Source organism: Pleuronectes platessa, chromosome 3 (assembly GCF_947347685.1).
Source record: "Pleuronectes platessa chromosome 3, fPlePla1.1, whole genome shotgun sequence".
NCBI lineage: Eukaryota > Metazoa > Chordata > Actinopteri > Pleuronectiformes > Pleuronectidae > Pleuronectes > Pleuronectes platessa.
Genome location: NC_070628.1, coordinates 11,679,162 through 11,705,450, shown reverse-complemented (window position 1 = coordinate 11,705,450; position 26,289 = coordinate 11,679,162). Strand labels below are relative to the sequence as shown.

At 41.3% G+C, this 26,289-nt stretch overlaps 2 protein-coding genes across 3 annotated transcripts; both read left to right on the top strand.

Annotated features, from left to right (window-relative positions):
* The first annotated feature begins 677 nt into the window (after positions 1–677).
* Positions 678–10,443, top strand: LOC128437249 (tetraspanin-5). The gene is made up of 10 exons (XM_053419316.1): positions 678–1,146; positions 2,363–2,413; positions 3,964–4,110; positions 4,213–4,383; positions 4,480–4,605; positions 6,594–6,641; positions 7,250–7,366; positions 7,456–7,517; positions 8,186–8,238; positions 8,329–10,443. Exons 1-9 carry the CDS (start codon positions 1,063–1,065, stop codon positions 8,196–8,198), a joined length of 819 nt encoding a protein of 272 aa, XP_053275291.1. The 5' UTR covers positions 678–1,062; the 3' UTR covers positions 8,199–8,238; positions 8,329–10,443.
* Positions 10,444–13,155: 2,712 nt separating this feature from the next.
* Positions 13,156–25,506, top strand: mttp (microsomal triglyceride transfer protein). 2 transcript variants are annotated; one of them, XM_053419315.1, is made up of 19 exons: positions 13,156–13,313; positions 13,748–13,816; positions 15,250–15,431; positions 15,537–15,680; positions 17,935–18,042; positions 18,131–18,247; positions 18,775–18,914; positions 18,998–19,148; positions 19,659–19,816; positions 19,976–20,144; positions 20,417–20,524; positions 20,729–20,941; positions 21,032–21,243; positions 21,337–21,434; positions 21,712–21,833; positions 21,953–22,180; positions 22,543–22,667; positions 24,421–24,591; positions 24,690–25,506. In XM_053419315.1, exons 2-19 carry the CDS (start codon positions 13,762–13,764, stop codon positions 24,835–24,837), a joined length of 2,649 nt encoding a protein of 882 aa, XP_053275290.1. In that variant the 5' UTR covers positions 13,156–13,313; positions 13,748–13,761; the 3' UTR covers positions 24,838–25,506. The 2 variants fall into 2 exon arrangements, with proteins under 2 accessions (XP_053275290.1, XP_053275289.1); XM_053419314.1 differs by lacking the exon at positions 13,156–13,313 and having other exon boundaries at positions 13,521–13,816.
* The last annotated feature ends 783 nt before the right edge of the window (positions 25,507–26,289 follow it).

Here is a 26,289-nt window from a genome sequence, read left to right as displayed (position 1 = left end):
GAGATGTTATCAAACTACTAAAATATATAATCATGTTTAAATTAATCAATACAAATTTATACCAATGATAAAACCCAATGTTTAGTTTGACTGTGGACGCAGTAGTGAGGAATATAAAAGCAGACGTAAACATTAAATCACTTCCTTATTTATATTTTATTTGAGGATCATTGAAAATGAAATACAGAAGTAAGAAGGTGTTATTTCAATACTAAAATATGAACAGAAAATAGAGAGTTTTAGTCCAGATTGTGAAAGGTTAAGAAATGTATGTGTGTATGTAATACTCAAATTATTGAATCGAAATGTAGAAGTCCAGGTCATTATTAACAAGAAATATTGTTTTGTTCTGCAGAAATAAACTCCAATTCATTTATCTAATAGATATTATATCAAACAAATATTTAATATTGTATTTAATATATTGCATTCATTATGTATGCAATATATAAAATACATAATAAATAAGGGCTATAAATATGGGCTATTTCACACGTTGGCTAATCTTTTTTTTATCATATCAGATTAATTAATCAGTGCTCTATATGAATAAATTATAGTCTAGTTAATTATATATCATGACGTTGTATTATTTCCAGATTACTTGCGGTCGCTGTAATGGAGGAAGTCCCGCCTCCGCTGACCACAGGAGACCCCCCGATTGGCTCCCCGCACGCGTCGATCAGAGAACAGCCATGTCTGTATTATGGCTCAGCTGCGGGAGAGGAGACCTTCGGCTTGACTCGGTTTGACTTCGGGGGGATTTATCTCACGGTTTTACCTCTGGAGAGCGGAGCCGGGATCAGCTGGTGCATCCTCGGAGGAGCTCGGGCCGCGCTGCCTCTTCATCAGCGGACATTCACGATGAGGAAGATGAGGGAGATGATGTTTGTTGTCAGCCGCTGAGACGGAGCGGAGCCGCTGCTGCTGCCGCTGGCTTTCTGTCGAGCCCGTTAGAAATAAAGAGGGTGTTTCTTCCAGGAGGAGAAAAGGCGCTCAGAGGATCACAGATGCGATTCATTTCCCCCTGAGGTTAGACGATCACAACAAAAAGGCGTCCAGATGATGTCAGGGAAGCATTTCAAGGCTCAGGAGGTGAGCTGCTGCATCAAGTACTTCATCTTCGGATTCAACATCATATTCTGGGTGAGTCCGGCCTGCACGTGAATCCCCAGCTCCTCTTTCTGAAATGACAGCTTTTTGTTCTCCATCTGCAGCAGCTTGGAGTTCTAATCCCCTGACATCACTGGGTTTTATTATGATTTTTTTTATTATTATGATATTTCCCTCCCCTGCTCCTGATGTGCACTTGCTCCGTGTATCAGCTGCCTTTGTTGTTGTTTTTTTTATCGCACCCCTGTTGTTTGTGTTGTCAGCAGCATCAGGGGTTTCAGTGAAGCTCTGATGAAGGGCTGCGTGGTTTCCTCTGGAAGTGAGATAGCATCATCTGTTCACTGGAGGACATTTCAGTGGGTCACTGGTGTTTGGGTGGAGGCACAGCAGAGGCAGGGCAGTCATGATCATCCTGAGGAAAAGAGAAAGAGAGAGTAAACATCTCCTGTAGTTTGGAAAACAACAATGACCTCATGAGGAATTTCTGGAGGGCCCATTTTGAACCAGGCGGGCTTCTTCTGTAGCATACCGAGGAGCAGAAGTGGTGTCAGACATGATGGTTTAAGGAATGTAGTTCATTAACGATACAGACTGGAGATCAGGGCAACACACAATACACAATACTAATATGGATAAGGGCTGATTATGACTGCAAATAGCTTTGTACATTGTTTTAATAATGACTGTTCTATCAATTTTGTGTAACTTATAAAATGTGAGCAAATTGTTAAACAAAGGTAAGATAACAAACAGACATCCATGTGATGTAACACAAAGATAACTAGAAAAATGTGTGTTAAATAAATGACTAGAATAAAGTAAATGACAAATTTATGATCAGCTTATTGTTGTTCAGTTCACATGTTGTGCCTAATTTGTCCTGTTGCCTTGAGACAATGTGATTTACAGCGAAATAAATCAAATTTATTTTAAACGAGTTGAAAAGTCAATATCCAGCAAGTGGAGAAATGCCCCCACTGCCCTGAATCCTGCCTTGAGTTGTGGATTTGAACTCTTCCACTGGAAGTGGAAACTCGCACTAATCCGCTCGGGCAGTTTAAAGATGCTCTCTAATGTGGGAGTCTCCAGCTGGCAGCAGACTGAGCTGAGAAATATTTAGTAATGGAGCCGAGCCAGGAAACTCTCTCTGTGGTTTCTCTGTGTCCGTGCTTCTGTGTGGTGACTACATGTTGCAGTCACAGAAAAATAATCCCGCTCTCTCTCTCTCTCTCTTCTTGCTCTCCGTCAGTTCCTTGGAGTGGCGTTTCTGGGCATTGGCTTGTGGGCATGGAGCGAGAAGGTGAGTTTTAGGAACACTGTGGATCTCTTCACTCAAAGACATGTGCAAATACTTAAATCCATGAACTAAGTGGTGTCTTTTACCTTCACCACTGGTCATTAGGCCCGTTTGTCTGCACAGAATGGAAGCAGTGGCTGAATCAGAAAGGAATGTCATGATTTCCGGTGGGACAACCCTGTGAACAATAGACTCTGAATGGATCTGATGCATTTCACAGATTCATTCATTCTGTAGCCTCAGTGGTGGTTTTGTAACGAGAGGACACACAGTCCAGGGAAAGTCTTGGATTTCACTGAAGACTTTCCAAAAAGAGCCCGTCTGATTTATCAGTTAGCCAATCAGAGTTGGCCGAGCTGAGCCATTCACAGACGAGCTGGCATAAGAGTTTATTTTTCTGGATATGCACCAATGAAAACTTTTATTTTTCAGAATGAAAAATGCAGAAAGATTTTGCATTTATATTTTATGTAACAGAAGTCATAAAATGTATTTATCTATATATTATATTTTTTCATATATCTCTTAATTTTGGTTGTGTGTTATCATTTGAACTTTAATGTATAAACCTCCAATCTTTGTCGGCAGGGTTTGATAACGATATCTTGCCAAATTTTCTGTATATCTGCTAATGGAATGGGAATATATTACTCCCTAATATTGAAATCAGCTTCCAAAAACTGATATCAGTCCGGCTCTACTTTTAAAGATTTTCATTTCATTTTAGATTAATGCTTGACACATGACTGCAACTAATGATTGTTTTCATTGTTTAATAATCTGATGATTATTGTCGTAATTAGATACAATTTCCAAAGATAGTAAAAAATGACAATCACAATATCCTGAAGCCAGAGAAGAAGTTTTGAAATATCATGTTTTGAATGAATCCAGAACCCAAAGAGATACAATTTACTCTCACATAAAACGGAAAAAAAAAGCCTAAATCCTCACACTTGAAAAGCTGGAACAGAGAATATTTGACATTTCATCACTTTAGTTCAGCTAACATGCATTTGTGCCAAGAGTTAGATAAGAAGATAAACATTGCTTAGCTTGACTTAACATAGCACAAATAGCTTGGCTCTGTCCAAAGGTAACACAAACCATCTATCAGCACTTTTCGAGTTCACCTACTCCAAACACAAACTGATGTGAAATGGAAGGTGCTATGTGCTGGGGTCTCTCTTAGCCAGGAGCTGACCAGGAAGCTACTAGTTTAAAATCACAAATCTTAATTTCAACACTTTGTTTTAATCTGGATTAAACAAACGAGCTACAGTGTATGAATGTAAGGCCTTTAGAGAGGCTGGTAGACAGATTAGGTTTAATCTGGACAGATCCAGGCTTGATGTTTTTCCCCGTTTCTGGCATTTGTGCTAAGCTAAGCTAACAGGCTGCTGGTTCCTTTTACATATTAACTGTCCAGATGTGTTAGTAGTTTCCGATTGATTCGATTTAACAACCTACCTCGGCTAACAAGAATGGATTTAAATGTGATTTCTTTCAATGACGTGACCCTTCTATCCATTCACTCTTTAATTCCTCACCAGGGCGTTCTCTCCAACATCTCGTCCATCACGGATCTGGGGGGTTTCGACCCCGTGTGGCTCTTCATCGTGGTGGGTGGCGTGATGTTCATCCTGGGATTTGCCGGTTGCATCGGGGCGCTGCGGGAAAACTCCTTCCTCCTCAAGTTTGTACGTTCCCTCAAGCCTTCGTCCGAGAGGTGTAAGTCCTCCTTTGGTGTCATAATATTATTAGTGGAGTTCAGAGAGCTGTGAATGTTTGTGTATTTCCAGTTCTCCGTGTTCCTGGGTATCATCTTCTTCCTGGAGCTGACTGCAGGAGTCCTGGCCTTTGTCTTCAAAGACTGGATCAAGGACCAGCTCAACTTTTTCATTAACAACAACATACGCGCGTACAGGGACGACATTGACCTGCAGAACCTGATAGACTTCACCCAGGAATATGTGAGCACGATCTCTCCTCATCCTGAGTATTGATTTCACCTCGGTGTTGTTTTAAACAACATATACATGATTTTTTTTTGTCTGTTAAACTCGCAGTGGGAGTGTTGTGGAGCTTTTGGAGCCGATGACTGGAATTTGAACATATACTTCAACTGCACTGATTCGAACCCGAGTCGAGAGAAATGTGGAGTGCCCTTTTCTTGCTGCACCAAAGATCCAGCGGTATGTGTCACCAAAAAACCCAACACGACAAATTTGCCTCAAGGGGATTTACAATCTGTCTAGCATTGTGACACAATCTGTGCTCAGACCCTCATCAAACAAGGAGAAGCCAAAGTCCGCCAGGTCCCATCCAACTCCTATCAGATTGGGCTTGGTTCAGTTGGGGTTTATTCAGGCTGACGGAGCTATCTACTTGATGTGTTGCACTGCACGGTTTCTACTGACTTTATACTAAGGGGCCAGGTGGAGAAACAGTGGCTCACTCAGACGAAAATTCAGATAAAAAATACAGAGGATCTGCTGAGTCCAGTGAATGTCTGAAAGCAGCTATACAAGAGCATTCATCCGTCTAGGAGAAGGAAACAAACACAGAGAGGGGGACACAGAGAGAGATAAGGAGGAGGCTGATCCTGGAGGATGAAGATCCAGATCCAAAACATCTGGAATGAGGCACTGAAAGCCAGGAGAGGGAGAGAGGTCTCTGTACGTCCGACGGTCCAGCACCGGAGAACATGAGAGAAAAGAGACGACAGACAGAGGAACGCCAGGGGAGAGTGAGAGAGTGAGAGAGGGACAGAGGGAGAGAGTAGGAGAGAGAGAGTGAAGGAGGGAGGGAGGGAGAGAGAGAGAGGGAGAGATGGAGGGAGAGAGAGAGAGAGATGGATAGATCTTGGATGTTTATGTGTTTGACGGAATAAATAACAGATGTTTAGAGAGATGGTTATTAGAAAGTTTACAGTAATCTTGTCTGTGGTACTTATACTACATCAGTATTAATGGATTCATGAGACTAAGACTAACAGAGGAATGATGACAGCGGGCCAGGCCTTAAATAATAAAAAATTTCACTGGGAGTCCTTCTAATTCACAACCAGTTAATACCCTTTTATGGTAAACACTAAAAAGCCATGGGTGTAATTTGATGTTCTTGTTTCTCTTAGGTAGAATGGAGTCTCTGTAGGTCTCTGTTTAACATGTTGAAACGTTTACGCTGTCTGCAGTTGGAGTGGACATTGTGAAGGTCCTCCCTGGGACAGATAGCCTGGTTATCAGCGTCCTCCAGCAGCCTGACTGACGTTGTCGGCTGTCATGGCTGACTTCCAACAGGATGTCCGGGCCTCAGTGTTTAGCCCTCTCTGGGAGGAGTTCACTTAAATCGTGGCACTTTTTTTTGGCAGAAAACTGCTGCGCCACTGTAAAAAGCAGTGACAGCAGCAGAACATGTTCCACAAAAGTCTGTTTTCATCTGCTGACATAAGGACGTGCCGCTCCAACGAGGTCATCCTCTTTCAGAGAAACACCTCCTGAGGATTTGCAGGAAACAGGAAATGAAGATTACACCATGTTGTTGGATTTTAACACACCCAGTGAAGACTGACTTCTGTATCCGTCAAACATTAGACACGCCTGTTTTGTTCTAATATATATTTTCTTATGATTTCATGTCACTTGTTGCTGTATGCAGTTTATGTAAAGCCCATTGATTTTCCATGCATATAAATGTGCTGCATAACTAAGATTAAAGCATCGAATTAAGGTGATTAAGGCCACATGAAATCACAGGCAAATTATAAGACATTGATAAGACTAAGCTGAGGCTGGAATTTTCCTATATTTTTTTACTTTCATTAAATACAATACAAACAGTTAACAGTTAATAAAATGGCCAAAACCATCAGTGAGAAAATCTATGTAACCTGTAGTTTGACATTTTAGTTTGGTCCATGTCCAAACCATTAACATAGAGGAGGCGAGATTTATGACCACTGCAGCCAGCCAGCAGGTGGCGATCAAGATGTGTCAGCTTCTCTTCTGAGGGGCCATAATCTCTACCGTATACAGTCTGAGATCTTGACCCTGACAGAAAGTGGCAAAAACCTTTTAACAAAATCAAAAGGAAATCCTTGTTGAAACCAAGCAGCATCAACTCACCCTGCTCACTTTATATTCCTGTAAATATCTTGACTTGAACTGACTTCTCTTCACAGGAGGACGTCATCAACACTCAGTGTGGATACGACATCCGAGCAAAAGCGGTGAGACAACTCTTAGCAGAACCTGAGACCCTCCCCTTGTCTGAAACCATAGTGGAGTCATAACACAGGCCGAGGAGTGTGAGCTGCTCTCGCTTATTCTACCTCAGTGGAGTTTATATGTCTGGATGAGGTCGTTAGGTTCCCCACCCCAGGAACAATATTCCTCTTTCACTGTGTTTCCCCCCAAAACTCTCACTCCCCCTGAAACACAGCAGCTGGCCCTCCATCAGTACACTGGCTCCTGTGGTATTACTCATGCTGCAGTAATGCAATGAGAATTCAAACCCCCTCCCCCCGCATAATTAGCTGTGGCCGTACTCTACAGAAAATGTAAGGAAAAGGCTGTGTTTTTCTTTCCTCAACTTTAAAAAAAGTCAGAGCAGGAGAACAGTGAGTGGAGTGTGTGTGTGTGTGTCAACAACAAGGTAATGAAAATAAGAATAATGTGGTACCATTTAAACAGAAGCTTCATAAAGAAGTTGTCATCTGTACAGTAATAAAGATTTCAAACTTATCAAGTATTAATAAAAGTAAAAGCCCAAACATTTCATCTGCATGTGATTATCCGGTTGTGATGTTGGTCTGACCAGTGTGTTCTGTTCTACCAGGACTCTGAGCAGCGAACGTTCATTTATATCAAAGGCTGCGTTCCCCAGTTTGAGAAGTGGCTTCAGGACAACCTGACGGTGGTGGCAGGCATCTTTATTGGGATTGCGTTACTGCAGGTGAGGAACAGTGTCAGCGGTTTGCTGCTCTGACATCTGACCTCTGTCGACTTCTCATCGATCTGACATGTCGGTTTGTTTCTTCTCAGATTTTCGGAATCTGTTTGGCGCAGAATCTTGTGAGTGACATTGACGCGGTGAGAGAGAGTTGGTGAGTATCCGCAGTTCTTTAATCCAATTCAGGGAAATATGTATTTGGACTGACTTGCACAATCCTAATGTGAGACTGACGTTGTTCAGGTTGTGGCCTTTTTCTAGGGTCCATACACATTGAAAGAAATGTTTTATCCGAGTATTCGAGTGGCTTTCATGTCGAAAAAATAAACAAAGTCTGTCAATGGGTAAACCAGATCTCTGACTGCGTATGGTCCCACTCTTAGAACTCAAACTAGGGCTGGGTGATAAGACAATATCAATAATGATCACAATATTATTCTCATTAGTAGCAATATAACCAAAAAAGTACAGTATCTATCTGTAAAATCCATTGTACAACCACTGTGAGGAGGGATAATCCTAAACCACAAAGAAGACTTAAACCACAACCTTTACTCAGGAACAAAAATTTGCCTTTAAACTAAAAAATAAATAATAATGTGCAGTTTATTCTGATGATCATATCATTATTAAATGATTTGAACATTTTATCTTGATAAGATTTTTGGCCAAGCTCTAACTTAAACTCAACTGAAGGGTGAAGAGCTGCAGCTGTATGTTACATAGAGCAAGTAGATGATGTCCAGGGTGCTATAGGCAAGTTCTGTATCTGTGCATTTCATTTCTCGATTGTTCTCAAATCTGCCCACTTGCTCTGTGCAGTTTGTTCACCTAAGAACTCCGCAGAGGCACCAAAGGCAAGACGGATGTACCAGGTTCGTACTATTCTGTTCCATCATTAACATTTCAGATCCCATCCCTGCCCTGCGGATTGTCTTCATACTGAAAGTCTGATTCTTCTGCAGGACTCAGCAGTTTGGACAACAGCACCGAACGGAAATGAATCAATCAGTTGATGTGTCCGGCAAAGACGAGTCTCTTTCATGTGTACATAGTAAATCTTAGAGTTATTTTTAGAGTTGGTCCGTGGCCTGTTTTTGAATGAAGAACCACCTCTGAAATGTGCTGCAGCTCTTTATGCAGTACAAATGCAGTATTGGCAGGTGTGACGACGCACAGTGTGGGAGACCAGCCTGTGATGATGAGGGAACTTGTAGACGGTATATTTGTCATTTTCTCTGAGGTAGCACTTCATTTATCAAAGGCTCGTGGTTTTATACGTCTCACAGCTGCAGGTTTTTAACACTGCATGTTAGGGTTGTGTACAGAGCTGAAGTGATTCTGGAAATGCACTGCATGCCTTTTGTCTACTTGTAGGACATTGGCTCTCCTGACTTTGTTTCATTCATGTAAAGTTACAATATATTTGTCACTAGAATCGGCTGGTTAGCACTTTGTTGAATGTTTAATTAGGGAAATCTACTTAAAAGCTATGGAGAGTTTACTTTAAAATGTATTTGCATATTTGGGTTGATGAAGTACAGATATATACAGATTTGTGGGGCTGAGGTAGAAATACTAAGGGAAATCATGGATGTCGTAGGTTTGTAAAATTGCAGTTTGTTTGGCAGTGACGTCAAATCTTTAAATATAGTGAAAGAAACCAGAAGACGCGGCATGTAAATAATAATAATAAGAAAAAAAAACTCAGCCTTATGCACTTTAATCTTCATATGAAGTGATGATGCTCATTGCAGCCACTCAGCTTATGTCATACGACGGACTGTTACATTAGTCACGCAGCTGCCACTGGAGGGGGCACTTTCCTTAGAAAAATACAACTTTGAAACTGCATCTGTAACTTTATGGTGCTTCACATTTGTCAGATTCAACTTGTCCAAAAGCAGCCTGACAGAAAAAAAAATGTTCCAGCACATTTTAAGTGTTGTGCTGTTCCTTGCACATTTACCTTTATCCCTATAATCAGTGTTTATTCTTTCATTTTTAAATTATTGTTGATTTGTTTCTTTGATGGAATCTGCCTAAATGATGATGTTCTTTTTGTTGTCATCCCCCTCCGCCCCTGTTTTGATCTGTACATTTTCACTGGAAAATAAGGAAAACAAGCTAATTCCAAGGCTCATAAAGACAATAGGTGCTGGTAGCTCCTGATGACCGTAGAAATACTTTATAAATACATCTAGTTGTACTTGAAATCAGAGCACACAGACGCTCGCACCAGCATCATTTTTAACTGCAAACTTGGAAACTAAGATACAATTTATATGCTTTGATTTGTACAGATCATAATCTACAGTATAACAGAACTAGACGTGTTCCCATACCAGCATCTGAAAAGCCTCTGATGGTGCCGGCAGGCATCGGCGAGTACGCAGATCTATGTACCGATGCCACGTCTTTAAAATATTTTAGTTTCACCCAGTTAAATGTGCTAATTTCTTTTTCCCCAAAATGTAAATAGCCTGAAACTGTCTAAGTCTTACATTTGAAACACATCAAAGTTTTACAGTGTGACAATTCAGCTAGTATTTCAGTTTGCTCTGGCCAACGCTACACTACTGGATTCACTTTGTCTTTGCTGCCCAGTCGCACAACTTTTAACAATGACATGTCGCATCATGCAAAAGTTCAGTTTTGAGCAATTTAAAGAAAATCATAGCTGTTTATGCTCTGATTTATATATGTGTGTTCTTTTACAGTTAACAACTTCTCTAAACAGGACAGCCGAGCATGGAAGTAAAAGCAGCCTTTTCTAGTATTAAGTGAAGGTTACACAGCTAACCCTAACCTACACAAAGGATGTTAAACAGTACATGTCTGCAGTTTGAAATCTTCTGATCAATGTACAAAGCCGCCTCATGTCAAACATCTTTATTTCCCCAGTAAAGAGCTTGATATGATTGTTGGTGTTTACTGATCTCACTCTTTCTCACCACTCAGTGCCATACTTGTACCTTCTACATACTCCTGACGATTTTGTTTCATGTGTACTCCCAACACTTGTAAATGGACTGTGACAAGTTGTAAATATATATCTTAAATAAATGTGTTTCTTTCTACATTTGTGTCTGTGTGGCAATGTGCTGGTTGTCGTTGCTCCCTGTCACACTTATGCATGCCACATTTACTTTTTCTAATAATTCTAAAAACAATAAAGCCTTTTACCCAGAGGCCCTAGGGATCAGGGGGCTGCCTGGATCATTCAGTAATGATAACAGGACAAACAGTGGAGGGTTTACTGTGGACAGAAGTCACTCAAGTTCAGACAAACACACCCAAACCAAGAGGGTCATCATCCCTTTAAAACCAGTGACACACAAACGTATCATCCACATCCTCTCACCTCCACCACAACAAGCTGCATTTAAAGATGGATGGCGTGGCAGCTCCCTGACAGTGAAGCCAAAGGGTCTCTACTGCCACCTGGTGGCTGGCTGCAAAGTCCACCTCAAGTATTTTATTCTCAAAGATGTTTCTGTCATTTTAGATGGTTCACACTAATGCTTAATTTTTCTTTTAAGGTTGGTTGAAGAGTTTATTAGTTATGTTTGGTTTTAATTTGTTATTTGATGCTATATAAACAGGGTGAAGTGTGTATTGGTGGGACTTCGCTACTGGAGCTTCATGCCCTGATCGCTACTGAGCAGACTCTGACTCCAAATACACAAGATGGCAGCATTTGTACTCTATATTATTCTGCTTCATGTCCAGATCGTGGGAGGAAGTGAAGACACGTCATCAGTGTGTAGTTTATGTACGGTAGATAGTCGCATCCCGTCCAGATACACACACTCGTTTCTTTCCACACGTCAGAGGTAATTAGCTATTTAAAGTAGATAGGCAGCTCTGATAAGTGTGTGTTTGCTGTGTTATCAGCAGCTGGTTACAAACCTCTGATCTGACCTTTGACCAGATACCTCAGAGTCACTTAGTCTCTACACTGCATAGAAGAACAACATCAGACTCACTGCTGCTGATACAATCAACGCTTTCATTCACTCTGCAGCTGTTGTTTATTCAGGCGACATGATTGTGGTTTGAAATATAACCCATGTAATGAATGAGTGTGTGTGCAGGTGTCTCATCCAGATGTTAGATGTATTCGAACCACACACTACAGTAGATTTCCTTGATCATCGCACAACCAGAGATGTCGCTCTAGTCACGTTGTGTCTTTCACACAGTAGAAATCTGCTGAGCCCTACGGCCCTGAAACATTTAGACTCCCTGTCCCGAGAGCTTTAACTGTCCTCCACTGGCCTAGCTTAGTTTCAGAACTGATTGTTGCAACATGAAGTTAATATTGCTCCATCTTAGAATAGTGACCTACATGTTGCTTCATTGAAACTTGTGACTGGAGGTCATTATGAGAAAATGGGTCCCTGGGAATGAACAAAGTGCCCCTGGCTGAAAGCTCCCTCTGAGTTCATTGTGTGGTCATGTTCTGTCGTCGTGTAGCTGTTATGTGTCTCTTCATGGTCATGTTATGTCTCTACGTGGTTGTTTTGCATTCCTTTAATCATTTTGTGTGTCTTTATGATCATAAAGACGTCTTATCTGTGTATCTGTTTATTTTAATATATGTTGTTGTTACATTATTTTACATTGTTTTGTAACCATTATTATTCTTTTGCACTTTAGTGTTTTCTGCTATATTAGGTTTGAGTTGTTTTTTCTTTTTTAAAACAAATAGTTATAACTTTGACCTGTGTCACAAAACTATTTCATTTTTTTAAAGGCAGTCCTCCTCCCCCAGTGAGCCACAGGTCATGCCACACTTCCTGTGGAGGATGATCACTGTTCAGGGGAGAAGCTCTGCAGCAGCTCCATGACTTCTGGCTGAAGGTTGGACACTGACATCAGAAGTGGTATCTATAGACCGAGCAGCTTCCTGACAGCTGGTGACGTCTGCATCTTCAGGACAGTGAGAGTCATCGGATAAGCAGAGGAGAGCTGATCCTCGGTCTGTTTTCAGATTGACCCACAGAGGCTGCAGAGGGAGACAGTTAATCTCAGCAGGCAAACACTGACACCCACTGGCTGGATTTAGTTTTGCTTCATACTGTTATTGACTCCTTTCTTGAGTTGTGTGATAAATCAAAACTTTGATAATAACAGTAGTACAATTCATTTATATGACACCTATACCGAAGGCAACTTTTACAAAGTAGGAAAATTGAAAATAACAGTGAAACAAACAAAGTACAGAAAGTAATGGTGGAAATTAAAAACTAAAACACATTGTTAAAAAGTAGCTTACCATAATAATGTCAAGAGGCAGCTCCTTAAGGATGGAACCTTTTCCATTTTTTTTACCCAAAGAACAGTTTAGTTTACCAGAGTTTAACAGCACAGAAATATGAAATGCTTTATACAAGGTTTTTAAAATAAAATAATAAGAAATTAAAGTTCAGTGAAAACAGTGCAGTTTGAGAAACAGGTGAGAAACACAACATTGAGTGAGTGTTTGATCTATTCTATCTAAACAAAGACAGCTGAGTGGGTGTGAAGAGGTTCCTCTTGTCCTAGTGATGAAAAATGATTAATGGGAAAGTGAGGGAATCTTTAATGGGTCCTTTCAGTTGACTGGGCCTTCGATCAACCTCATCCAATCATTCACATGTTAATGAGAAGTGCTTCTGAAATAACAGCTGGAGGTTGCAATCCTCCATCTCCCACAGCTTGTAGTTTTGTTTGTGAGCTCATATAACAAACGAACAAAACATCTATTCATTTTCTGGGACAAAGGCTGAAATCTTCCAAACCTTAGGTCCTCCTCAGCTGCTGCAATATGAGCTGGAGGGCTGGTTCCACAGTGAGACTGCCCACTTCCTCCACCAAGACTCAGTGACACAGTACTGACTGTTCATCCTGAGGAGGAATTGGGTGAAAGGTGCTAAACATGAGGACGTCTCTCCGCCACCTCCTGGTAAATATACATGTTTCTTCATGAATTCTATAGAAAATGTCATCAACCTATTGTTTGCTGACATTTGCATCTGGAAACTTTAGCATCCAGACGTCAAGTCTCCCTTATTGATGAGCTGAATGATCAGGTAATCCCATTACATTGATCAATCAGTCAATCACAGCCGGCCCACTGTATTAAAAGAGGGCACCTGGCTGCTGCTTCTGCCAATAGCAGAGGTCCCTGTGGAATCAGTGCGAACCCAGGTTAATGATTCCCTGGTTATCTCGTACTTAGTACATGAGCGTGGAGTTTGGAGTCTGCCCTCCTCTGTGATAAAACCCAACAGGAGAAGCTCGGACCTGCTGCTTTGCCTTTCTTTTTTTGGACCACTGCTGCTACTGACACTGACTCTTCTCCTCTGTGTGTGTCGGTTTTGATCCATCTGGCTGCAGACAGAGGACACACCATGTTACCTCTCGTTGTGTTCTTGCTTTGTACAGCTGTCTCAGCTTCTGCCAAAGGTGAGTGGATGACATATTGGGACTTTTGTTATTTATTTTTCTCCGTGTGATTATTTACTTGGGATGTTTGGAGGTGAGCGGATCCTCTCAGTTAATCTCTTATCAAGAAGCTAGAAAAGAATCTAGGTCAAAAACAACTATTCTCCAAACAGCAGTAAAACAGTCAAGGGAAATAATTGAACAGTAAAGAATGTAGTATGTAGTATGTAGTAGGTAGTTTTGCCTCTTGAAATATTTCATTCTGTGTTTGACTAAAGACAAACTGATCCAGATTCATTCATTCATTCATTTAGATGTTGAAATTAGCTCCACGTCCCCCAGTGACCGGTGAAGAAATCATAAACTGACACGTCAGTCTGTCTTCCCTCGTGGGCCTAATGTCATATCTGACCAAGAGCCGGTCGTTAATAGGTTCAGAGGAGAGATTTTTATCTGCACCACACTGTGAACACACCCAGTGATTGAATCACCTCACTAGTGCATCCCTTTCTGAAAAAGAATTGAAAAGAGGATGAGAAATGGTGTGGTGTGTTTAGTGGAGGTCAGATTTTGAAGAATACAAAATGTTTCTAAAAAGCTCCGAACACAGAAGGAAGGAGATTTGTGTTGCTGTGTGAGTTACTTTGAAGAGCGTGTACCTCAACCGGTCTCCTTCGATTCTATCAAGCAGCAGCAGCTTTCACAAACTCATAGTATCAGTTCCCTAAATCTTTTTTTAACAACTAGAGCCACGAATAATCCCCTGTGAAAACGGTGAAACGCCCCATCATACAATGTGAAAGAGGGTTATAAAACAAATCCTGGGTTCGACCCCTGATCCGGATCTGCAACAAAAGTTTACAACTCTAAGTTTGACTTTCTGCTGCTCAGTGGGATTCTCACTTCAGCTTCATTTTAGTTCCTATTTTTGTCTGACATATGAATCCAAATATTTCTCCCACAGTTTACAAGGAGAAAGAGGCGAGACAAGACATTCAGCAAGTTATACTTAAGACTTAAGGGAGATATATAGAGCCATTAATACATTTAGCAAGGCATCTCAAGTCTCCATGTATCTCCCTTAAGTATCAGGTATGACTCACCAAATGTCTCGTCTCACTGCTTTCTCCCTGTGAATTTTAGGAGAACAATATGAGAAACAAGTCGGACAAAATTTAAATTTAACTGAACTAAAATATGAGGATACAGCTATAGACTAAAATGAAGATTTTTTAAGGTGCTGACGTGAAATGAAACCAAACATTTGCTCTGAAGAAACCCATTAACAGACACAGTGATTATTTTGGCAAACAATGGTATTAAAAAAATAGATATAAAGATTCTGCACTGTTAGACCTTCAGTGTCTCCAAACTTCAATAAGATAACAGCCGAGAGTCTCTCAGCAGATGTCTCTGACTTCCTCCCCTCATGTGTGTGTCCTGTGTTTCTTCAGGTGGGGCCTCAGGACCCCGGCTCAACAACAACCAGCTGTACAAATTCAGCTACACCACAGAGGTGCTGGTGGACAAGGCCCGGGGGTCGAGAGACACCGGACACAGGATTTCAAGTGATGTGGACGCCTTTCTGGTGTGGAGGGATCCGAGCAACAAGGACGACCAGCTGATCCAACTGACGGTAGGGAGAGAGACAACAGGGTGTAGAACTGATGGTGTGTTGAAATGGTAGAGAAAAAAAAGGAACTGGAGGCTTTGAATGATGAGATGAATCTCTGTTGAATAGATCTCAAACGTGAGGCTGGAGCCTGTGTCCCATCGATCTGCGAAGAAGAGCGTCCTCCATGGATCAACAGTCGAAAGCGTTATGGGGGAAAGTAAACTGGCCGCTCTGACAAAACCTTTCATGTTGCATCTCAGGAATGGAAAGGTGAGTTAAGAGACTTTATTTTCATACATTTTATGAATTTTATCTATGCAAAAGTCAAAAGACATTGATGTTACCTACGAAACAACTGGTATCATCTGTACAAGCTCTTCTTGTTGAGAAGTTTTCTCTTATCTTAACGTACTATCAAAGTAATTTGCCCTTTACCATTAGGGGGAATATTGTTGGCAAACATTAATGTGGTCTGTATTCACGCCAAGTAGTACTTCCTGACTAATATATGTAATATAATATTCACCCTAACCCATCATTTTTCACCTAATCCACTTAACCTCAACACAAACCTGTAATTAGCGGCATTTTTATTGGACAGTAATAAAAAATATAAGAAACTGCTCAAAAGACCTTTGATTGTACAGATTATGTTTTATTTGTACTGTCAACCAATTAAGAGTCTTATTCATATGAGGGGTATTTACTTTAGGTGACATTAGAAGTTCAGAAGCCAATTGTAGGTGTTGTCTTCAGTCGATCATTGAGTTTCACTTTTGCTGGAGCAATGATGCTGGCAGGGGAAATCCCAGGTTTGTGTGTGTGTGTGTATGTCTGTGTGTATGTGTGTGTGTGCAAAGGTCAGCAGGTTCAGAAGGTCATTGAATGAATGTGTGTGCAAAGGTCAGCAGGTTCAGAAGGTCATTGAATGAATGTGTGTGCAAAGGTCAGCAGGATCAGAAGGTTATTGAATGAATGAACAAACCTGATTTCCGGAGTCGCTCCGACCTGGTTGATAAGACTCATGTTAGTTGTGAGATTTTTTTAGCTTCAGCCAAAATCATCCTCTGTTCTCATGTCATATCATCCAATGATAAATTAGCAATACGGTGGTTTTAAGATTTGCCATTTAAAACCTCGGGAGAAGAATGATACGATGGTAAATACTGCTGAGGAAACTGTTTCCAAGAGTACAAATACAAATGTTTTGTACTGCAAGTTTAACTTTCTTTAACTATGTTTTGTGACAACATGAATCGTCCACCTTATTTTTTCTTTATATTTCTTGTTTGGCCCTGGCGGCGATATGAGCACTACTGAGTGTCATTCAAATTTTAACAAAAGTAAAAAATGTAGTATCTTATCTCCATATGAGAAACAATATTTTCATTTCCCTGGGGTAAAGCAGCACCTACAAGTTGGTTTAGATTTCACCTATTAGGCTAAATGTTGGTCTAATGTGGAGTTAGTTTCGGACGAAGGAGCCGTTGTTGTGTGTGTGTGTGTGTGTGTGTGTGTGTGTGTGTGTGTGTGAAACCTGATAGATCAGTGTCTCCCCTGGTGTTGTTGGTTATTTTAACAGTGGCAGGCTGTGGCAGATACAGAGAGCAGCAGTGGAAACCTATTTCGGCTGCTCCTATCTGATGTTGTGGTTGAGCGCCACAGATAAATTACATACTGTATAGGCTACAGCGTCGGATGATGTAATACGCCACTTATCTTCACTCATGACCAAGACACAAGTCCCTTATTCAACCAGAGTGAGACGTCAAGGGAGAAGTTTGTGGTGTGATGTGATGTTGTTTATTAGAGGATGATTTAAAAACAAATAATGGTTCTAAAAGAAGTTCACAGGTCAGGGCTGTGTACTCATGTTTGATCATTAAGAAGATCATTTTTAGCCCAACTGATACAGCAGCATGACCCATGATATATTTTAGCTCATCATTATCATTGGTCATATCATTATCGTTGTTGGCCTTTTACGTTGGCAGATAAGTACAAAAAGTGTATTTCATGTCAGAGAAAGTTAAGTTTACTTTTTAACTTCACTCACTACAATTGTGTCATAAATGTTTATTTTTAAATATTATATATTTTTTGCTGAAACCAACATTGGTTGATAAATCATTACAATATTAAATTAAATACCTATTAAACCTATTAAATATCATCATTGACTGCCATAATCCAGTAATAGTCAGATTTTAGTTTAGGTTCGGGATTTATTCTTTCTCTAAAAGCCATGTGCTAATACCAATGTATTTCCACCGTGTTTTTGATCTGCACTTCAAAGACTATATGTTATTTTTATATGTAATGATCTGTAAATAGGACCTGATGTCATGTGTCATGTGCACAAGTGTGCAGGGAAAGCTGACACCCTGACGGCCTTTGTGGGTTGCAGCACTTAGGTACAGGGCTGCATCAATAGCTGCTTTACCTACAGTGCATGTAAGACTTCCCAAGTTGAAGCATAAAATTTTGTTTAACATGTTTCTTTATTTTCACACATCTTCTGTAGGCTAAAGCATTTTATTCCTACTGGGCTGAACCAGTCACCATCAAAAACCTGAAGAGAGGGCTGGCCAGCTTACTGCAGCTACAGCTCAGTACTGGGAAGGTCATCGAGGTAAATTGCACGACAATTCTCCCATCGCATTCATGTACTTATTTTATATTGGAAGACATGTAACATCTTGACTTGTGTCTTTGAACAGAACGATGTGTCTGGACGGTGTACAGTCGAGTACAAGGCAGCTCAAGGTCAAGTGACGAGAACCAAGAACCTGGAGACGTGTAAGACGGCAGAGACGGGATTCACCACACACAGTCAGGTCAGTCTGCGTCCACAACTCAGACTGTATGTAAAAATGGACAAAATGAAGCCAAAATATCCCAGATAAGAACGCTGCCATCTTGACATAATTTGTGCTTCAGACCTCATGTCCTATTTACTCCATTGTAACCTTGTATCAAAGTCTCACTGATACACAAGCTCGAGCAACTACAAGTCAATCTCAACTGACAAACATGACATTTTATAATATCAGATAATTAATTAAAACCAAACTGAGATAAGAATATCCAAAATGACTGAAAAAACACTTTCATTGAATTTTATGTGATGTGCATTTTGACTTTTCATTGTGTCAATGTCCAATCCACTAACATGGTGGAGGCAAGGTGTATGACCTATACTGCAGTCAGCCACCAGGGGGCGATCGAGACACTTTGGCTTCACTTTCGGGGAGCCGTCACGTCCATCTTTATATAGAGTCTCTTATCAGACAAACACACTAAATTGTGCTAAAATAAGAATGTTGCTGACTCGCTCATCACGTGTCAACATGTCCCCCTTCAGGTTTTGGGTGTGAACAGGAAGTCCAGCTCTGTCACAGTGTTCACTCTTGAGGACGGTTTCATCCGCTCTGCTGCGGCTGAAGAAATCCACTTCCTGGGAGTTAATGTTCGCAGAGCTGTGGCAGCAAGAGTCGTGTCCAGGTAAATACTTTACAAGCAGATAAACCAGCTGTACTGTGTCTCATATGAGCAGACTGTACATTTAAATTGTCCTTGTTTTGCAGGCAAACCCTCACGCTGACAGGCACTGGGGCTGGACCACTGGAAGCTGCTGGGAAAGATGCCGCCGGGGTCGTCAAGTCAATCGATGACAAACTGGCAGCTGTTGGTATCGTGGCTGAAAAGTTCACAGCCCAGTGCAAGGGTTGTCCATCAGTGAGTTCACACCTTCCCTTTCAGACTTCAAAATAGATTTAGGAGCTCCTTCCTGCAACTCTGCATATGTAAGAATGATTCTGGCAATTCTGGGTCTTATTTTTTTCAATTTGTTCAAGACATGAAGAGGAAAATTCAAGTTTTAAACCAGGTGCTTTGAGTTTGGCTCAACCAAATAGTTTTTTAGAACCTGTCTCACTGTCTTATCCCTAGTCTTTCTTGACGTCTTGATGTGCTGGTTACTATTTATGAATTCTTACAACTCATTATAAGTTGCAGGAATTGAAGTGTTTCAATATTTTATCTTGTGCAGTTTCACTAAGAGCTCTGCAGAACATTATTCAATCAGTAAACTTTACATTTCCTTTCCTTTTGGGTTTTCTCTGATTATTATTACAAATTACTCTTAAAAAGCAGCATTAATTAATGCTTACTGATTATAACTGTAGTGTTATTAGTGACTGAAGACGATCTGTCTCCTAATCCCCTCTCCTGGGTTTGTCCTCCTAGCTTTTTGAACATTGGCAGACTGAACAGAAGCAGCTGGAGCCAGCGAGCCTGTCCAAATCCATGGCTCCACGGAGCTTCCTGGCCCTCATCCAGAGCATTCGGAAGGCGTCCAAGGACGAGATCCTCAAAGTCCTGACGAGTGCCAGCAAGACATCTCTGTAAAGCAGCCCCTCCTCTTTTCCTACATCATTTACCTCCTGTTGACACCACCGCTCTGCTGGTCCTTTGAATGACTGCAACTCTGAAGCTTTGCAATGTCAGGATCTAAGAGGGTTGACTCATTATTACTCTGTGTCATGTCGCCCTGCTGCTGCCAGACCTCAGGTGGTGGATGCTGTGACCTCCTCCCAAACCGCTGCGTCTCTCGATGCCATGCTTCAATTCCTCAACTTCACCGACTCCAAAGGTTTGGTCCTGCAGGAGAGATTTCTCTACGCCTGCGGCTTCGCTTCACATCCCAATGAGAGGATGCTCCAGGCTCTGCTGGTGAGCGGCATGTTGTTGTCAGTAGTTAATGACATGAACATTTTATATTTTATGGTTTTGTGTCTTTTGTTGTTTGTTGCCTTGTTTTGCACTTCAGAACCACTCAACATAAATAATTTTGTGCCCAAAATAATAGTAATGTTTGAAACATGTTGAGAAAAATTTGTTTTGAGAACAAAATTCAATCAAAAATCAATTCATGATATTCTTATAAATGATACGCCAGCGTGTAATGCTTTCTGTGAATTCTTATCAGAAGTGTTTATTTTCAGGAAATTTCTAAGGGAAAGATCGGCAGCCCTGACATTAAAGAGTCGGTGGTGATCATTATGGGAGCCCTGGTCCACAAACTGTGTAAGAAAGGAGAGTGCAACCTACCGGTAAGTGGAAGATGACCTCTGAGAAGATACATACACAAATAAGAGCTCCAGAGTTTATTTTGAAACCTGTGTTTTATGTCAGGATGTAAGATATGGTGGATGTCAGTTTACATAGACATGAATCTTTCCTCTTTGAAAATGTGATGAAACCTCAGTGGATCCATGAGCTGACTGATGACCCTCTGCTCTATGTTTACCTCTCAGACCGTGGTGCAGGTGAAGAGGCTGATCCTGGACGGCCCTGACAGCACACAGGTGGCCTCCGAGGTGCAGATGTACCTGCTGGCTCTGAAAAACTCTCTGCTCCCCGAGGCCATTCCCATCTTCACCAAATATGCAGAGTCCGAGGTGGGAGCCTACTGCACCATCGCCCTCACCTCCCTGCAGAGATATGACTTCGAGCTCATGACCGATGAGGTACGCAGCAGTACACATTTAGTTTGATCTGAAGTGGATTGAATTAGAGTGGAACATAATCTGAATCCATTTATTTCCCTGTCACCTCAGGTGAAACAGACAGTGAACAGGGTTTACCACCAGAACCGACGGATCTACGAGAAGAACGTTCGAGCTGCTGCTGCGGACGTCATCCTCAGTAGCAACCCGTCCTACACCGAGGTCAGGAACCTGCTCCTGTCCATCGGGAACCTGCCTCATGAAATGAACAAGTACATGTTGTCTAAGATCCAAGACATTCTCCGCTTCCAGATGCCTGCCAGGTGCGTTGAGGGAAATCCAGTGGAGTAACTTTTGACAGAAAGTGGTTAAAACCTGACATTGATTTTTCTAAAACTGCATTCTGCCTTTTTCAGCAAAATCATACGCCAAGCTATGAAGGACATGAATTCCCATAACTACAACCGGTTCGCTAAAGTTGGGTCATCATCTTCCTACTCAGGATTCATGGCTCGTAAGTAATCAGCCGTTTTCTCTAAGCCATAGACTATAAACAAAGATGGACGACGTGAAAGTTCCGAAAAGTGAAGCCAAACCATCTTGATCGCCCCCTTGTGGCTGGCTGCATTATAGCTTTAACATGTTTGAGCACATTAGACTGATCATGGAGACCTGTTCCTCCAGGGTCCTGTGCAATAAGACTTGTAACATTGCAGCTACATGGATGCTAAGTGAGGTCTTTGAATGATTACCTTGAGCACAAGAATAAACCAGAATTCCATTCTCTGCAGAATCTGCTGACGTGACGTCCACATACAGTTTGGACATCCTGTACTCAGGCTCTGGGATCCTGAGGAGAAGCAACATGAATATTTATGGTGCCAGTAAAGGAGCAATGCTACATGGACTGCAGGTGAAGAAATAACAGACATTATTAGATATAAATGATTGTGCTATAAAATTTAAATTTCAGGTCGTGTAAGTGAAAGTTCCTTATTGATAAGATGTATGGATAATCCTCACGTCTTCCAGGTGGCAATTGAGGCTCAGGGTCTGGAGTCGCTGATCGCTGCCACCCCCGACGAGGGAGAGGAAGACCTGGAGTCGTTCGCCGGAATGTCGGCGCTGCTGTTCGATGTCCAGCTGAGGCCCGTCACATTCTTCAAGGGCTACAGTGACCTCATGTCGAAAATGTTCTCCATGACCGGGGATCCCATGAACGTAGTGAAGGGCCTCATCCTGCTGACTGACCACTCTGAGGTAACGAGTCACGACCGAGAAACAAGCAAACTCTGGTGGTGGAATCAGGTCTAGTGGACGACCCTCTGTACCTCCTGAGCCACAGCCGAGTCCACTGGCACCAGTCCTAATTCATAATCCTTGTCCTTATAACATATTCCGTATGAATAAGATAAGATAGGATAAGAAAAGATGATCCTTTATTCGACTCACTATGGGGAAATTTGTTATTACAACATAGAGGGGACGGTAAAAACAAGTACAAAAGTATGAAATGAGTCAACATACAATTTAAACATAAGGAAATATAAGAAATATGAAAAAGGATTGCCCCGACTATTGCTCAATTTGACAGATTTTTCTTCTCCTCTCCGTTCCCGCAGGTCATTCAGCTGCAGTCTGGTCTGAAGGCCAGTGCAGAGTTTCAAGGAGGGTTAGCCATCGATATCTCTGGAGGCATGGAGATCAGTCTGTGGTACAGAGAGTCCAAGACCAGCGTCAACAACAGGTACATTCCAGACACGATACACTGCCGCTGCAGCAGGTGCTTTTGTCCAGGGGCCAAACTTAGTCGCCTGAGAACCTATAACAGACTGTTATGTGCTACATACTGTATGTGGGTCACAGAGTCGAGACCAAGTGCTGAACGATAGATTATCTCACTGGGTGTGTTTGTGAAGAACTATATGTACAGGGTGATCTAACAGAGGGCAAAGGCCTTTGTGATGGACAGATAATTCTTAGAAAACAAACCTTTGTGACTGCTGCGAATAGATTCCTGCGGATGGCGGATTCATGTGCACTTTAGAGAGGCTATAAGTGCCGTCTGATTCATTTCTTCCACCGGCACGTTGGACATGCTCCAATATGGTGGCTCACACCTGTCTCATTTCTACGTTTGTGTGGACATGACATCAACTCTGTCCAGCTCCCTATTTTAAAACTTTACAGTCAATGGCAGCTGAAAGCAGCGCACGTCATTACACCAGTGCCTCTTAACTTGCTGCATCTGGTGATGAAAGCAGGTTTGAACCGCACTGCTGCAGGTTCTTCAAACATTCATTTATGTGATATTTTCTAAGCGCTTTGTCATATTCTTCATATTCTTTCACTTAAATACTGAGAATTTACTTTGCTAACTGGAAAATGCAAAAAAAGTTAGTCCAAAACTTTTTTCAGCCGGTACATTTCACTGGCAATGCAGGAACATTTTAATCTATTACCAGACATAGTACCATATAATTACACTTGCATTGTTAGTGCATTAAATGTACCCCCCTCAGTGTAAACTTCCATCAAGATTGATTTGCAAAACATGGAAATGAAGGAATTTAGAAATCCAAGTTAGGTGCAACAAAAAATCCTGATTCTGGGAGATTCGATCACAACAAATATAACAATACAATACATATTTTTAGACCAGCATCACAGGAAATGATAAAGTGATTTAAGATTCTGCACTTCATCACTGTTCAGAGTCACATGGGTTTCAGAGGGTCTTGGGTTTGCACTTCAGAACGCTCTGACCCGTGTGTGCAGGGGAATGGCAGAGGCAGGTGAATGGATCAGCATAGTTGTACCTCTTCCCCTCTGATAATAGACTGGCATGCTATCTATAGAAGCAGAACAAACCACACTGGCATCTGTGCCAATGCATGTCTCCATGAGTAAAGTTACAGAGGTTGGATTTTCAACTGGTCTGGCACAGACTTGGAACCTGAGGTGAAGTTGGCACACGGTGGTTGAACTCTCTGCTTGTTTGGCGTTTGAGCTTTTGAGCCACTGGAACACAAACAAGGCCTCAAACGAGGAAATCAAGGGGCCAGTGTCAGAGAAAAGTTATTTTCAGCATATCAAGAGTAACTTACAACAAAAGTGTAACATCTGGTGTCCGGCAGCACTGACAAAAAAAAGTTAAATAATCCATGGTGTGTTGACAACTGTTGTTGATTGATCACTGAGAAGGGAAAGAGATTAACTGACCTCTGTAACCTGTCAGTTGTTTTAGATTGCATGAGGAAATGATAAGCCTGAGTAAAGAGAGGTAGTCCTGCTACATGTAGCACCCACAACTCAGCCCTGCTATAGCTCTGCACTGCTCTGCAATGTGACATCACCAAATTTTTTCGTATTGTTACTGAATTGTGTGCAACGGATGAATTCAACTGTATTCACAGTCTATCTTTGTAAAACCGGCCCAATGTTTTAGCTTTGCCCGTTTAGCGTATCTTAACTTGACTTTCCCTTTCTGTTTGTTTCAGAGGAGCGCTCGTGGTCACTGGTAATGTTACAGTGGACATGGACTTCATGAGAGCAGGTGTGGAGGTCAGCTTTGAAACAGAGGTTGCGCTGGACTTCATGACCACTGTCCAGTTCTCTGAATATCCCTTCCTGGTGTGCATGCAGATGGACAAAACTACCTTCCCCTACAGGTACTGCACAACCCTCTCAGTATACAAAATATTAATTGGGTTTTTCCGTTATTGAATCAACAAAACCTAACTTGTGATTCTTAATGTTCTGCTTTCAGTGAACACCTGACCAGATATGAAAGCCTGTCATCAGGTAAGAACGTGATGACGCGTAAGACCAAGAAGGAGCTGCTGCCCGGCTCTGAATTCCCTCTTCACCAGGAGAACTCGAACATGTGCAAGAAGATTTTTGACTCCAGCTGGTAGAGACGGCTTGAGCTGTGTCCAGGAGCCAATGTTCACTCAGAGAGGATTCATTGCATTCAGACAGCATAGCACACCTCAGCCTCGAGCAGTGAATGACTGCTAGAGGGGAAATTGGTGAATGTCTTTTTATAACAACACATGCTGTGTTTACATTCCTGTGAGTATTTAAGTGATTTTAATTTGAACTTTTGTTGGAAATCAGGAATTCGGGCGTTGTCTTTATATGGATTTCTTTGAAAATGTATTTATGACACATACTGGATGTTTTACTTGATGTGTAATACTCAGCTTGAATGGTACTCATGTAATTGTTTTCCCCAGCACAGCCACAGTGAAGATGTACAGTGTATGTAATTAAAAAAAAACATTCCTTTGTTTTTTAATTAAATGTATTTAATGTGGAGGAGCAGTTCAGTGTTTTATATATGCATTCATCATCCATCCATCTATCCATCCATCCATCCATCCATCAATCCATCCATCCATCCTCCCTTCCTTCTCCTTTTTCTGATGAAAATTATATCTATAAAACAATGAATCCATCAACACTTGAAACAATTTTTTTGTACATTGCTGCAACAGCTGAATTTGTGTTTCCATATTTAGGGATCGGTTTGTTTGATTTGTAATCGACTGACAATAAACATGAACGGGAAACACTTTACAATACCTTGGACTCTTTGCTCATGGATTTAGCGAAACAGTTACACATGTTGTTCCTTTTGTCTTTAAAGGGGCATTCCACATAGTTTCTCTGTCAAAGTCAGTTTTATCTGTCAGGATGAGTGCTGCTTAGAAAATGAGTATATTATTGTACATTATATATTTATTTAAAGTAAGTTATAGCGTGGCTTAAAATGCACAAATGTATATTTAAAAATATTGCTTTAAATTACATTTTGAATACATTTTATGATCACAAACCATTGAAAACCAATACATTTACCAGTGGATGAATCTGATTTGATCCTCTTACCTTCCACCACTGCTTTTGGTTTGTGACCAGCGAACCAAATCATTAGACTCAAGGGTGCTCTGTTTTAATGCCAGTTAGCGATGTTAGTATCCTAAGAAGATGAACTACTATCATGAATTCATTAAATATAGTATAATGTCTGCTACACATCAGTATATTAAGTGTGAGCATATTAGCATGCTAACATTGTAAGCTAAAGGCATTGCAGGCCTCACAGATCTGGATAATGGCTGCAGACTCAGTTGTGCTTATTGAAGATCTGTGTTTTCTTCTGATGGTTTCAAGTGTAGAAAGAGATGAGATATTTCAAGATGGAAAACAAAAATTGATTCTGTCAGCAGCATTAGTTATACTAGTAAACAAGTGCTTATTGGTAGTTTGGGGTGCATAAGACAAAATGTTCCTGAGTGTCCTGTGCATCTTGTTGATCCAGGTGAGGCAATCAATCTTGAATCTTCTTGTGTCACTGCGGTGAC

What these genes read in the sequence shown, in the direction of transcription:
- LOC128437249 (XM_053419316.1), top strand. Translation starts at nt 1,063, where the DNA reads ATGATGTCAGGGAAGCATTTCAAGGCTCAGGAGGTGAGCTGCTGCATC. An exon ending in GCTGCACCAAAGATCCAGCG is followed by an intron (nt 4,606 to 6,593) that starts GTATGTGTCACC and finishes TTCTCTTCACAG; the next exon opens with GAGGACGTCATCAACACTCA. An exon ending in TTGGGATTGCGTTACTGCAG is followed by an intron (nt 7,367 to 7,455) that starts GTGAGGAACAGT and finishes GTTTCTTCTCAG; the next exon opens with ATTTTCGGAATCTGTTTGGC.
- mttp (XM_053419315.1), top strand. Translation starts at nt 13,762, where the DNA reads ATGTTACCTCTCGTTGTGTTCTTGCTTTGTACAGCTGTCTCAGCTTCT. An exon ending in ACCAGCTGATCCAACTGACG is followed by an intron (nt 15,432 to 15,536) that starts GTAGGGAGAGAG and finishes TCTGTTGAATAG; the next exon opens with ATCTCAAACGTGAGGCTGGA. An exon ending in GATTCACCACACACAGTCAG is followed by an intron (nt 18,248 to 18,774) that starts GTCAGTCTGCGT and finishes GTCCCCCTTCAG; the next exon opens with GTTTTGGGTGTGAACAGGAA.